Source organism: Coregonus lavaretus, assembly GCF_964263955.1.
Source record: "Coregonus lavaretus genome assembly, chromosome: 13".
NCBI lineage: Eukaryota > Metazoa > Chordata > Actinopteri > Salmoniformes > Salmonidae > Coregonus > Coregonus lavaretus.
The window spans coordinates 1,823,722-1,838,587 of NC_140000.1; the positions used below are offsets into that span (position 1 = coordinate 1,823,722).

Consider the following 14,866-nt stretch of genomic DNA (forward strand, 5'->3'; position numbering starts at 1 on the left):
GTGCAGAACAAATTCTTAGAATATCATCCCGATATTAAACTGAGTTTTCCTGCTTTATCATCCAAGTATCGGTATGTTCACATTACAATAATTGTTTGATAAAATAACTTAAAAGGTCTGCTGCACATTTTCAAAGGCAAATCTGTCTGTTCAGTTATCTGGCCTTATTGCTTAAATATACATTTGTGTTACAGAAATATGACCATTGACAATCATTGTTAAAAAAAATTAATTGGCATGCGTGTCAGCATGTGATGGATATCTAAAAACCGTGGGATCTGATGACTACACTAGGTACAGTTCATGTTTATGCCACATGAGCGCGCTATGGCACAACTGTATGGGCCATTAGACTGGAAAGATTAAACGTACCTATCTGATCATTTGATATATATACACTGCTCAAAAAAATAAAGGGAACACTTAAACAACACAATGTAACTCCAAGTCAATCACACTTCTGTGAAATCAAACTGTCCACTTAGGAAGCAACACTGATTGACAATACATTTCACATGCTGTTGTGCAAATGGAATAGACAACAGGTGGAAATTATAGGCAATTAGCAAGACACCACCAATAAAGAAGTGGTTCTGCAGGTGGTGACCACAGACCACTTCTCCGTTCTTATGCTTCCTGGCTGATGTTTTGGTCACTTTTGAATGCTGGCGGTGCTTTCACTCTAGTGGTAGCATGAGACGGAGTCTACAACCCACACAAGTGGCTCAGGTAGTGTATCAATGCGAGCTGTGGTAAGAAGGTTTGCTGTGTCTGTCAGCGTAGTGTCCAGAGCATGGAGGCGCTACCAGGAGACAGGCCAGTACATCAGGAGACGTGGAGGAGGCCGTAGGAGGGCAACAACCCAGCAGCAGGACCGCTACCTCCGCCTTTGTGCAAGGAGGAGCACTGCCAGAGCCCTGCAAAATGACCTCCAGCAGGCCACAAATGTGCATGTGTCTGCTCAAACGGTCAGAAACAGACTCCGTGAGGGTGGTATGAGGGCCCGACGTCCACAGGTGGGGGTTGTGCTTACAGCTCAACACCGTGCAGGACGTTTGGCATTTGCAAAGAGAACACCAAGATTGGCAAATTCGCCACTGGCGCCCTGTGCTCTTCACAGATGAAAGCAGGTTCACACTGAGCATGACAGTCTGGAGACGCCGTGGAGAGATGCCTGCAACATCCTCCAGCATGACCGGTTTGGCGGTGGGTCAGTCATGGTGTGGGGTGGCATTTCTTTGGGGGGCCGCACAGCCCTCCATGTGCTCGCCAGAGGTAGCCTGACTGCCATTAGGTACCGAGATGAGATCCTCAGACCCCTTGTGAGACCATATGCTGGTGTGGTTGGCCCTGGGTTCCTCCTAATGCAAGACAATGCTAGACCTCATGTGGCTGGAGTGTGTCAGCAGTTCCTGCAAGAGGAAGGCATTGATGCTATGGACTGGCCCGCCCGTTCCCCAAACCTGAATCCAATTGAGCACATCTGGGACGTCATGTCTTGCTCCATCCACCAACGCCACGTTGCACCACAGACTGTCCAGGAGTTGGCGGATGCTTTAGTCCAGGTCTGGGAGGAGATCTCTCAGGAGACCATCCGCCACCTCATCAGGAGCATGCCCAGGCGTTGTAGGGAGGTCATACAGGCACATGGAGGCCACACACACTACTGAGCCTCATTTTGACTTGTTTTAAGGACATTACATCAAAGTTGGATCAGCCCGTAGTGTGGTTTCCCACTTTAATTTTGAGGGTGACTCCAAATCCAGACCTCCATGGGTTGATACATTTGATTTCCATTGATAATTTTTGTGTGATTTTGTTGTCAGCACATTCAACTATGTAAAGAAAAAAGTATTTAATAAGATGATTTCATTCATTCAGATCTAGGATGTGTTGTTTAAGTGTTCCCTTTATTTTTTTGAGCAGTGTATATTTTTAAATGTTTTATTGTCACATATACAGGACAGGTGCATTGAAATGTGTTGTATTACAGGGTGAGCCATAGTAGTACGGCGCCCCTGGAGCAAATTAGGGTTTAGTGCCTTGCTCAAGGGCACAACGACACAGTGTCAAAAATCTTATTTTATTTGTCATATGCGCCGAATACAACAGGTGGACTTTATCGTCAAACGCTTACTTACAAGCCCTTTCCCAACAATGCAGAGTTAAAAAGTAGGGCGGAATTGGCACAAAAAAAAAGTAAATAGTAACACAAATAACAATAACGAGGCAATGTGCAAAGGGTATGAGGAAGTTGAGGTAATATCTACATGTAGGTAGGGGTAACGGTGACTAGGCAATCAGGATACATAAACAGAGTAGCATCTGAGTGTGAGAAAGTGTCTGTATGAGTCTCGGCAGTTCTATGGCTTGGGGGTAGAAGCTGTTCAGGAGTCGTTTCGTCCCCGACTTGCCGCTCCGGTATAGCTTGCCGTGCGGTAGCAGAGAGAAGTCTATGACTTGGGTGGGCAGGGTTCTTGACAATTCGTTAGGCCCTCCTGTGAGGTATTCCAACCAGTGACCTTTTGGTTACTGGCCCAATGATCTAACCGCTAGGCTACCGGCCGCCCACTTATTACTTCAAGGTTTGAACAGAAGCAAAGCAGAAAACCATCATTTCTGTGAGAATAGTGAACAACATTCTGTCCTTTGGTCACCGTAGTCCAACTCTTGGTTACTTCTGGAAATTGGGTAGCTGGAATTAATGTAGGTGAAATTCACTGATTCTCAGTAAAGCGAGAAAATCTACTGCATTCTGAACTCACTTTTTAATTCTCACTGCTCCTTGCATGCAGCCCGAGGAAGGTCTGACGACCGAAACGTATGCATTGGCATCAGAATAAAATAAACAGTGAGTTTTTAATACAGACAGTAGAGTTCCGCCCTTTCCTTGTGTTATATCCTGCATATGCTTTGGGGAATACCTAACGTATGTAGTAGATACTTAACCATTTAGGTGTGCGTGTGTCTCCCCCCCCCAGCTAAAATAAAATAACATGGCATTCTGAGTCCAAAAATACCCGCCAGATTGACCACAGGAAACAATACGGGACTATGGGCAATGCAGTATTTTTCATACAACATAAAACATTTTAGACAATCTTGGAAGACAACAGTAGAACATGTATGCATTTTAATCAAATCATTTCCACTAAGTTTAATGGACAACTTTTACACTATATAATGCAATAAACATATTTAAGCAAATATTAGTTGCAAAATTAAGTTTTACCTTCACCCAACTGTTACAAAGAAAATACAATTTCAGGCAAATTTCACTAAAAGACAAAAGCTTCATAGCGAGCAAGTGATGGGCAAAATAGAAATAAATCATTTTGTTATTCTTTAAAGGGGGGGAGGGGGATATGGACAAAAGGTTTGTCCATTACACCTTGAGTAGAAAGCTATACAGTATTTTTAAAATCTAAAATTGTTCAGTCGCCATCTGTTGGAACTACCAAACTAACCAAATACTGTCCAAGTTGTTCTTCCTAAAACACCACATTTTAATGCCTAAAAATGTTATTTCATGTTCTATATGGAGGACAAATGTCAAATTTCACACAAAAACTAGTTTGACTTTTCTGCTGCCTATTGGTCTTCCACTCAATTCCTCAACTGCCGTTAACGCCTCCAAGCGAGATTCAAAAACAACAGTTGCTGAGCCTTTGGGAATCCCTTTGTTGTTGTACTGCAATGAGATGGATCCAGGAATGACACGATATCCATAGCAAAAGTCATAGATTTCGTCAATTCTGATAGTCGAAGGCAGATTAACCAGTCTCAGGCACGTTGGACCATCAAACTGCTGGGGGGCAGAAGGTCCATAGTCTCCATGCCCATGAGCAGATCCATTGCCCCGGTTATTAAGCAGAACAGGGATTTCCATCATGTGAGAATCCTGACCCAGACCCAGACTGCTGCCTCCATGAATATGAACCTGCCGGTCATCCATAGGAAGATGGCCTATATCAGGGGTGACACTGTAATCAGTGTACAGATGGGACATCGCTTCACTCTTCCTGGCCGAGTACCTCTCTGAGCTTCTCTCCCTTGGTATCATCTGCTGCTCTGTCACTGCAGGTTCACCAACACCAAACTCACGCATCTGAGCCAGAGAAATGCATTTCAGGATGACGTTTGCTCCAAGAAACCCTTGTCCATTCAGAGACTGTGCCCTCATAGCCTCCTCCTCAGTCTGAAAGATCACCAAAGCCTCTCCAAGTCCATTGCCGTTATGGTCACGCAGCAAAACAACAGTCTCCTCCGAGATCCTGAAGCCAAGGAAGAAGTCCACAATCTCAACTTTGCGCACGTCAAAAGGCAGATTGCGCACATAGAGGCAAATCTTGTCAGATTCATACGAGTCCTTCTCGGTCTCTCTTGGAAGCCTTTCCTGAGATCTGCTGTAAGACCTTTCAGAGGGGGGTGCCACATCCCTTGGATTTTCCCCAGATTCTAGAATGGCGACCATTTTCTCTTTTGAAATAGGAGATATGTACACATATCGGTTGAGAAATTCCTGCTTGTGAAGAGTCAAGGCAGCACAGTAGTCCCTCAGGCTTCTGAAAAGCACAAATATGGACCTAGTCTTTTTCCCATAGCTGTCATGAAGGTGAAGGATCTGGTCATACTTGAGGTCTGCAGGATGGAAGAGCTCCTTTATGTCTCTCTTCTCCACTAAGTAGGGGAGGTTTTCCACCAAGACACAGAACTCCTCATTGGGAGGAGAAGAGGACTTTGTTGACCTGTAGGCTACTGGTGAGCGAGACCTGGCACGGTCTGGAGGATACCTCAGAGTGTGAGCTGAGGATGGACCTCTTCTAAACGTACCACTGCTGTCTTTACCAGGTTCCATACCACCACCTGCCTCAAACCACTGCTCTTCTGAGCATGCATAGACTTCCACAAACCTGGTTCCAATGTAATGCCGATCCCTTTTCAGACCCTCTCTAGCATCCAGTCTGGTTTCGAACTTGACAATTCCTTTCCCATTTTGTTGGCCGTTGTCATTTTTCATCATAATAATGTCCTCCACCACTAATCCGTCAAAGAATTTCCTCACATTCTCTTCTGTCGTAGTGAAAGGCATGCCTTGCATAAGCAAATACAAGTCATTTTGACTGCTTGGCTGTGAGGAAGGCTTTCGGCCCAGACTACGTGTGTCACTGTACGACACTGATCTACTGCCCATCTCCACATTGTCTTTTTTTCGAGGTTTCTCATTCCTGCCTTCTCTTTCCGGTCTTCTGAAACCTTCCTTGGACGACCTCTTTTTGGTCACCTCAGGTTTTATACTTTCCTTGAGAACAGCCTGCATTTCTGACTTGCTGCTCAGCCGTAAGCGAACCGGAGAACCTTTGATGGATCCCCCCGAACGGGTCATTGCCCGCCTCGCGTCTTCATCGGAAGCAAAAATTATGAAAGCCTCCTCACGCTCCCCACCAATAATGTGCACCCCACCATCTGGGATTTTGAGGCCAGTGAAGAACTTGCGAATGTCCTCAGAACCTGCAGTGATTCTGAGCCCCTGTAAACGGATGACCACCGCCATGCCGACAACAGCACAAACAACAGCACCTGTAGACAGAGGGGTACATAATAGCATTATTGCAGAACAGTCCTGTGTCCAGCTCACCAATGCTCTTCAGACCATTCCACTATAACATTACCGAAACAGGTGACACCTTGAGAATGAAAACAGCAACTGAAAACGTTCTGCAAGGACTACGCTGTCCACAAATCTGAAGGTCCCAATAAAACACTTAAGCCTACTACAAAATGGAAATGCCATAAAAATGTACAGACCTTCTGGCAACAATGGTAGGTCGGAGATTCTAACATCTGAAAGATTAGTATGTAATCTACAGGAGTGACAATCAAAGTTCAACCATTAAACTGATGTCCCTTACATGGATTGTTTAATCTCAAATCAGCTGTGCATCCATTAAATGCAACAGGCAAGAGCATTCACCATGGTTTAATGGCAGGCTTCCAATGTACAATTCCAGGCTTCACTTTACAACTATACAATTCGATCCAGTGTTAAAAGGTTCACAAGTTTCATGCAACATTCTCCTTCCTTAAATCACATATACACTATGACCAAAAGTATGTGGACACCTGTTTGTTGAACACCTCATTCCAAAATCATGTGCATTAATATGGAGTTGGTCCCCCCCTTTGCTGCCATAACAGCCTCCACTCTTCTGAGAAGGCTTTCCATTAAACATTGGAACATTGCTGCGGGACTTGCTTCCATTCATCCACAAGAGCATTAGTGAGGTCGGGCGATTAGGCCTGCCTCGCAGTCGGTGTTCCAATTCATCCCAAAGGTGTTTCGACGAGGTTGAGGTCAGGGCTCTGTGCAGGCCAGTCAAGTTCTTCCACACTGATCGACAAACCATTTCTGTATGGACCTCACTTTGTGCACAGGGGCATTGTCATGCTGAAACAGGAAAGGGCCTTCCCCAAACTGTTGCCACAAAGTTGGAAGCACACAATCGTCTAGAATGTCATTGTATGCTGTAGTGTTAACATTTCCCGTCACTGGAACTAAGGGGCCTAGCCCGAACCATGAAAAACAGTCCCAGACCATTATTCCTCCTCCACCAAACGGTACAGTTGGCACTATGCATTGGGGCATGTAGCGTTCTCCTGGCATCCGCCAAAGCCAGATTCGTCCATCGGACTGCCAGATGGTGAAGCGTGATTCATCGCTCTAGAGAACGCATTTCCACTGCTCCAGAGTCCAATGGCGGTGAGCTTTACACCACTCCAGCCGACGCTTGGCATTACACATGGTGATCTCAGGCTTGTGTGCGGCTGCTCAGCCATGGCTGTGTGCTCGATTTCATACACCTGTCAATAACAGGTGTGGCTGAAATTGGCAAATCCACTAATTTGAAGGGGTGGCGACATACTTTTGTATATATACTGTATTCTTCTCTGCGTGGCTGGCATGAAATTGTGTATTTGCCCCAAACTCTCCAATCTTTATGAGAAACAGGCAAATATTCAGACCATGAACATCAGATCAGAAAACCCAAACCACATGAAAACCGAAAGGCACAGCATTAACCAATTTCCGTAGATACTTAATATCTAGCAAGAACCCATCAATCATCACTAGGCCTATATCGACATACCATATACCATAATTGAAAAGGGGGAAATGAAATTAGCTCCATTAACCATGGACACAGTTAAGCGCTTTTCAGACAGCCAGCGGAATATCGTCTAGTACCCCTCCGAGTACACCACTTGTCCCTCTAGTCAAAGCGGCTAGTGTTAAGTCTTTCCAACAGCCGCCCGGTGACCACAGCAACAAAATAAACATTGACGTACGAACAAAGAATCGCTATAACGACATAAGCATTAATAAAAACGTATTTACACGCAACAGAAATGATAAACCCAAAAATGGATTAGAAACCAATTATTTGTATTGTTAAACGTGACTCTGTAAACTGATGTGTTAGCCAGCGGGCAAGTTAGCTGATCCTGCTGTTGGACGTACGTGTTGATGTATAACCACGCAGGCGCTACATTTTCTACTGTGATTGGTCAACAACAACACGGCACCGCTTGAAAAATAAGAGCAGAATCCTATTTTCTCTGGCTGAACGGCTTCCATGGGCACGAGAACCGCCGACCTCTCCGCCTGGATAGAATTTCTCTGTCAGCGCCTTTAATCCTTTTCTTTGATATTTATCAGTCCACAGAGAGTCAGATATGGGTTTTCCAATGCGGCAGTGTTTTACTCCAGTCTATACACCCTGGTGTATTACTAGTAAGGGTAGTGTTTCCATCACTACGGTTAAGGACTTGGAACAGTTACTTTGTGAGGCGTGTTAACCATCTCTGGAAAAAATGTCCCACTTTCCCAGGTCTGGCCCCAAGTCTGGGTCGGTCCACGGCCCAAGACCTTTCAACTTTTTTGGGCCAAGCCTCAGAGGTGGAAAAACAAGTCTTATTACTTTAGTCCAAACACCGGGGTAAAGTCTATTGGAAATGCACCATAGGCATAAGAGTCATAGCTGTTATACTTGAGCATGACTGGTTGTTCTGCTGCACTAATCAAAAAGAAGAAGCCCCCCCCCCAGCATAGCTAAAAGGTATTACTATGACTGCTACTAGTCAAAACAACGTTATGCCACCAAATACATTCCGTGTAGTGCTCACACACACGCCATTGGTCAATTTAACGCCAACATATACAGACACTTTGCTTTATCTTGGCCAGGTCGCAGTTGTAAGTGAGAACTTGTTCTCAACTGGCTTACCTGGTTAAATAAAGGTGAAATAAAAAATGTATAAACACCTTTAAAAATATAATTTGTATAAACTAGATAGATAATGTGATTCAGGGTTTCATAATCATCGTCCAAGAACATCATTGGAGAGGGCCACACATTTAATCTAAGCCAAGTTAAATGCAGAGAAGAGAAGAAAACCATCACAAAACAACCAGAGTGAGAGACAAGACACTCATCTGGCTAGAACAATCAGGACACGTGAAATTAGCTAGAAAAAACAAAGGCTATCCCATCACTTAAGGAAGTTAGCACACAGCCCACCATAGCACAGTGGCTAACGTTAGCTAGCTAGCCAACTAGCTGGCTAACGTTAGCTAGCTAGCCGGTTGGTTTACAGTTGAACAGCCACGTTGTTAGTATTTAAGTTACTTTCGAAAATGCACAAGCAAACTACACCGTACAACACTTATCTGAATTGGTATAAAAACGTCGCAATTTAACGTTAGCTAGCTACATGGCAGCTAGCGTAGCTAACAGAAAGCTAGCTAGCTAGCAGGGCCTTTCAGCCTGGCTACTCGGAAAATAACGCTAGCATGATAATTCCATCCCAAGAGTCATACCTAAGACAGAACTTACACAGGCAGCGAGAGAAAATGTAGATAATTTCAGAAAAATCAAAAGGATGGCAGGAAAGAAAATACTTTGCCCTTCTCGAGTAGATGCTGCTTGCAAACACGTTCGGAAATACGGAAGCCTACTAGCCTAGAGGGAGAAGTCAGAAGTTCTCGCATATCCTTTCTTCTAATTCTTCTTCTTTGGCATTCTTCTTCTTCTGTGGGTTTTATGGCGGACTACAACCATTTAAGGTGTATTGCCGCCACCAACTGGATGGGTTGAAACCAAAACAAGGTAAAAAATAAAATCCATAGGTGATCCACCAAAATAAAAATAGTACATTGACAAAACCAAATAAAACTCCCACTTCTTCCTTCTTTCAATTCTCCATATATCCTCTACGGCCTGAGAGGGTGGTACGGCTTGTGACAATATTCCATGTAACTCCTTCGCCGATAAATCTTTCAGCCCCAGTAACCACTCCACCGCTTCCACAATAATAATAATAATAATAATAATAATATGCCATTTAGCAGATGCTTTTATCCAAAGCGACTTACAGTCATGATTTATATCTTCCTGGACCTTCTCTCCACCTTGGCAGTGCCATTTATCACCATAGCTATAAAGGCCACAAAGTCCACCTTCTTAACCTTTAAAATGTCAGGATCCTGCTGGTGAAAGGCAACCCCTGCATTTTTATTTATTTAACTAGTAAGTCCGTTAAGAACAAATTCTTATTTACAATGATGGCCTGCAGCCTGCAGTGAAGGCCTATCCACCACCATGGACTCTTCAAGTACAAAATTCAAACCCACAACCCTTTTAACAGCTGCTGCATATGATATGCTCTGGATAGCCCTGACTTTGGCCACCTCATTCTCTTTCACCCTTGTGGGGCAATCGAAAGACGTGGCTTCATGGTTCCCACAACAATTGCAACATGTCACATTTTCACATCACTTTTATAACACATAGTATGTTATTTTCCACAACTTGGACATCTCGGCTTCTCCCTTCTACAAACACTTGAAACATGACCGAAAGCTTTACAATGATCACACTGCATTGGTCTTGGGATAAATGCTCTGACTCTGTGGTTAATATACCCTAACTGCACTTGAGTAGGGAGAGACTCCATATCAAAAAACAAAACAGATACTTTTCACTTTTTCTTCATTCACCACACGATTCATCCGAAGTGCATCAATCACTCCAACAATATGTTTAATCTCTTCAACATCTACTTCCCACGAGACTCCAGATATAACACCCTTGAGGGGTGCCCTGTTCCTAAGAGACACACACGACACTTCAAACTTATCAAATCGGGTGAGACGCAACACACGTTTCTTCTGATCCTCAGAAGCACAAAAAATCTAAACCAGCCCGCCACTCGTGATCCTCACAGCCATCACTCTACCCAGCACTCTCTCCACCAGTTTGGATATCTCAAATGGATTCCTCAAGATTGGTAATTCGATCAGCTGCTCCTCATTTACAAATCGTACTCCTACAAGATACGAGGTGACATTCTCATCACTGTACTCTACTTAGCTCCGTTTCCTTTCTTTTGGACAATTTTCCAATTCTCCTTGATTCTACCGCCATTAGATTCAGAATCCACTTCATCATCCGCTTCCGCCATCTTTTTTCCGTCCGACATTCTCTGTCGACTCTGCTCGGGAAAGCTAGTTCGCTCGATCCACCCTCGTGTTACGTCTTCTTCTTTGGCATCATGGCCTTCAAACATTTTGTTTGCACATGCCTCCACCGACTTTGCGGTAGTGTGTGTGAAATCACGTTACATTTTGTGATACAAAAAAATAATATACCACCCAGGTTATAAATATATAGTTTATAAATATATATATATATATTAATTTATTTTATAAACAAGGTAGTTCGAGCCCTGAATGCTGATTGGCTGACAGCCGTGGTATATCAGACCATATAAGGCACCTCGGGCGTTGCGTCGTGCATAAGAACAGCCATTAGCCATGGTATATTGGCCATATACCACAACCCCTCATGCCTTATTGCTTAAATATATATACAGTACCAGTAAAAAGTTTGGACACACCTACTCATTCAAGGGTTTTTCTTTATTTTCAACATTCTATAATAATAGTGAAGACGTCAAAACTATGAAATAACACATATGGAATCATGTAGTAACCAAAAAAGTGCTACACAAATCAAAATATATTTTGTGATTTGAGATTCTTCAAAGTAGCCACCCTTTGCCTTGATGACAGCTTTGCACACTCTTGGCATTCTCTCAACCAGCTTCATGAGGTAGTCACCTGGAATGCATTTAAATTAACAGGTGTGCCTTGCTAAAAGTTAAAATTGTGGAATTCATTTCCTTCTTAATGCGTTTGAGCCAATCAAGGTGGGGGGGGGGGGGGGGGGGGTATACAGAAGATAGCCCTATTTGGTAAAAGACCAAGTCCGTATTATGGCATGAACAGCTCAAATAAGAAAAGAGAAACGACAGTCCATCATTACTTTAAGACATGAAGGTCAGTCAATCTGGAAAATTTCAAGAACGTTGAGAGTTTTTTCCAGTGCAGTCGCAAAAACCATCAAGCTTTATGATTAAACTGGCTCTCATGAGGACCGCCACAGGAAAGGAAGACCCAGAATTACCTCTGCTGCAGAGGATACATTCATAAGAGTTAACTGCACCTCAGATTGCAGCCCAAATAAATGCTTCACAGAGTTCAAGTAACAGACACATCTCAACATCAACTGTTCGTGTAGCTCAGTTGGTAGAGCATGGTGTTTGCAACGTCAGGGTTGTGGGCTCGTTTCCCACGGGGGACCAGTATGAAAAAAAAAATTATGCACTCACTTACTGTAAGTCGCTCTGGATAAGAGCGTCTGCTAAATAACTAAAATGTAAAAATGAGACTGCGTGAATGAGGCCTTCATGGTCGAATTGCTGCAAAGAAACCACTACTAAAGGACACCAATAATAAGAAGAGACTTGCTTGGGCCAAGTAACACGAGCAATGGACATTAGACCGCTGGGAATCTGTCCTTTGGTCTGATGAGTCTAAATTTGAGATTTTTGGTTCCAACTGCCGTGTCTTTGTGAGACGCAGAGTAGGTGAACGGATGATATCCGCATGTGTGGTTCCCACCGTGAAGCATGGAGGAGGAGGTGTGATGGTGTGGGGGTGCTTTGCTGGTGACACTGTCTGTGATTTATTTAGAATTCAAGGCACACTTAACCAGCATGACTACCACAGCATTCTGCAGCGATACGCCATCCAATCTGGTTTGCGCTTAGTGGGACTATCATTTGTTTTTCAAAAGGACAATGACCCAAAACACCTCCAGGCTGTGTAAGACTAAGAAGGAGAGTGATGGAGTGCTGCATCAGATGACCTGGCCTCCACAATCACCCAACCTCAACCCAATTGAGATGGTTTGGGATGAGTTGGACCGCAGAGTGAAGGAAAAGCAGCCAACAAGTGCTTAGCATATGTGGGAACTCCTTCAAGACTGTTGGAAAAGCATTCCAGGTGAAGCTGGTTGAGAGAATGCCAAGAGTGTGCAAAGCTGTCATCAAGGCAAAGGGTGGCTACTTTGAAGAATCTAAAATATATTTTGATTTGTTTAACACTTTTTTGGTTACTACATGATTCCATATGTGTTATTTCATAGTTTTGATGTCTTCACTATCATTCTACAATGTAGTAATAGTAAAAATAAAGAAAAACCCTTGAATGAGTAGGTGTGTGCAAACTTTTGACTGGTACTGTACATATTATGCGCCATCAACTAGCCCTACACCTACCTACAGTGGCTTGCGAAAGTATTCACTCCCCTTGGCATTTTTCCTATTTTGGGGGTTTGTATCATTTGATTTACACACCATGCCTACCACTTTGAAGATGCAAAATATTTTTTTTGTGAAACAAACAAGAAATAAGACAAAAAAACTGAAAACTTGAGCGTGCATAACTATTCACCCCCCCCCCAAAGTCAATACTTTGTAGAGCCACCTTTTGCAGCAATTACAGCTGCAAGTCTCTTTGGGTATATTTCTATAAGCTTGGCATATCTAGCCACTGGAATTTTTGCCCATTATTCAAGGCAAAACTGCTCCAGCTCCTTCAAGTTGGATGGGTTCCGCTGGTGTACAGCAATCTTTAAGTCATACCACATATTCTCAATTGGATTGAGGTCTGGGCTTTGACTAGGCCATTCCAAGACATTTAAATGTTTCCCCTTAAACCACTTGAGTGTTTTTTTTTTTTCACTATTTTGTTTTAATCTTTAAAAAAAATATTTTTTGGGGGGATGGATCAGCTTAATATTGCAGATAGATTGTATCTTCTATCAATGTAATTGTCTGCATCACTTCCAATCCCCCATGTTTTTTAATTTTTAAATTTTTTAAAATATATATATTCCCCTTTATTACTTTTCAACCCCACCATCCTTTCCCTACTTGGAGTAAATTAGTGAACAACAATGCCCAGGCCTCTACTTCCGGTCTATACTTACTATCTACACCTTATGGACAGAGTTAATTTTACAATAATTATATTATATATATATATATATATTTTTTTTTTGCTCCTGAACTTCTTCTACTCTCAACCTCTCCGATCATTTTCATGATGTCCATCCGGTTTGCTTCTAAATGCCATATCTTTTTAACTGTGCTCTTTCCCAAAAGCTCCCAACATACAACCTATATACTTATTATGGACACAGTATGCTTACAGTATTAGCTATCTTTGTTATTATTTGTTGTTATTTGTTATTAGTCCCATCCTTCAACTCTATTCAATACCTCCCATCTATCTCTTAACACCATCCATATAGGATTTCTATTTGCCATATATATTTCAACCGTACTGTGATGTTTTACAAAAGTTCTGAACCTTTCTATTCTCATTGCTTCTACAGATTGTGAATTAAAAATAAACATTTTTGCTAAAAGTATTATTATATTATTAGTTGATTGACTATGACTTTTCAGATCACCCAGTAATGCTATCTGCAAGGTTAGTTCCAGGTAAATATTGCAATCCTTTAGCCATTCCTGGACCTGTGTCCAAAAACAAGCTACAAATGGACAGAACCAAAACAAATGATCTAATGATTCTGTCTCTTCACAGCAAAATCTGCAGAGCTGGGAAGATTGTATCCCCCATATAAATAACATTCTATTGGTAGCAAGAATTTTATATAATAATTTAAATTGAAAGATTCTAATTTTTGAATCCGGTGTCGTTTTGCGTGTCGGTTCATAAACACTATGCCATGGGATCGGTACGTGAGTGTTGCTTTAGCAGTATGCTTAGGGTCATTGTCCTGCCGGAAGGTGAACCTCCGTCCCAGTCTCAAATCTCTGGAAGACTGAAACAGGTTTCCCTCAATAATTTCCCTGTATTTAGCGCCATCCATCATTCCTTCAATTCTGACCAGTTTCCCAGTCCCTGCCGATGAAAAACATCACCACAACATGGTGCTGCCACTGCCATGGAGATGGTGTTCTCGGGTTGATGAGAGGTGTTGGGTTTGCGCCAGACATAGCGTGTTCCTTGATGGCCAAAAAGCTCAATTTTAGTCTCATCTGACCAGAGTACCTTCTTCCATATGTTTGGGGAGTCTCCCACATGCCTTTTGGCAAACACTGCTTATTTTTTTCTTGAAGCAATGGCTTTTTTCTGGCCACTCTTCCGTAAAGACCAACTCTGTGGAGTGTACGGCTTAAAGTGGTCCAATGGACAGATACTCCAATCTCCATTGTGGAGCTTTGCAGCTCCTTCAGGGTTATCTTTGGTCTCTTTGTTGCCTCGCTGATTAATGCCCTCCTTGCCTGGTCCGTGAGTTTTGGTGGGCGGCCCTCTCTTGGCAGGTTTGTTGTGGTGCCATATTCTTTCCATTGTTAATAATGGATTTAATGGATCTCCGTGGGATGTTCAAAGTTTCTGATATTTTTTTATAACCCAAACCTGATCTGTACT

General features: G+C 42.9%; 1 protein-coding gene across 2 annotated transcripts; it reads right to left on the reverse strand.

The window, feature by feature from the left end:
- Positions 1–3,057: 3,057 nt before the first annotated feature.
- On the reverse strand, positions 3,058–9,024 carry LOC311140672 (RNA-binding protein 12B-like). Of its 2 annotated transcripts, none has more exons than XM_084175844.1 (2): positions 8,895–9,024; positions 3,058–5,580 (listed from the first exon to the last, which is right to left on the reverse strand). In XM_084175844.1, the coding sequence occupies exon 2, from the start codon at positions 5,552–5,554 to the stop codon at positions 3,560–3,562; it is 1,995 nt and encodes a 664-aa protein (XP_084031970.1). In that variant the 5' UTR covers positions 5,555–5,580; positions 8,895–9,024; the 3' UTR covers positions 3,058–3,559. The 2 variants fall into 2 exon arrangements, with proteins under 2 accessions (XP_084031970.1, XP_084031971.1); XM_084175845.1 differs by having other exon boundaries at positions 8,879–9,008.
- Positions 9,025–14,866: the final 5,842 nt, after the last annotated feature.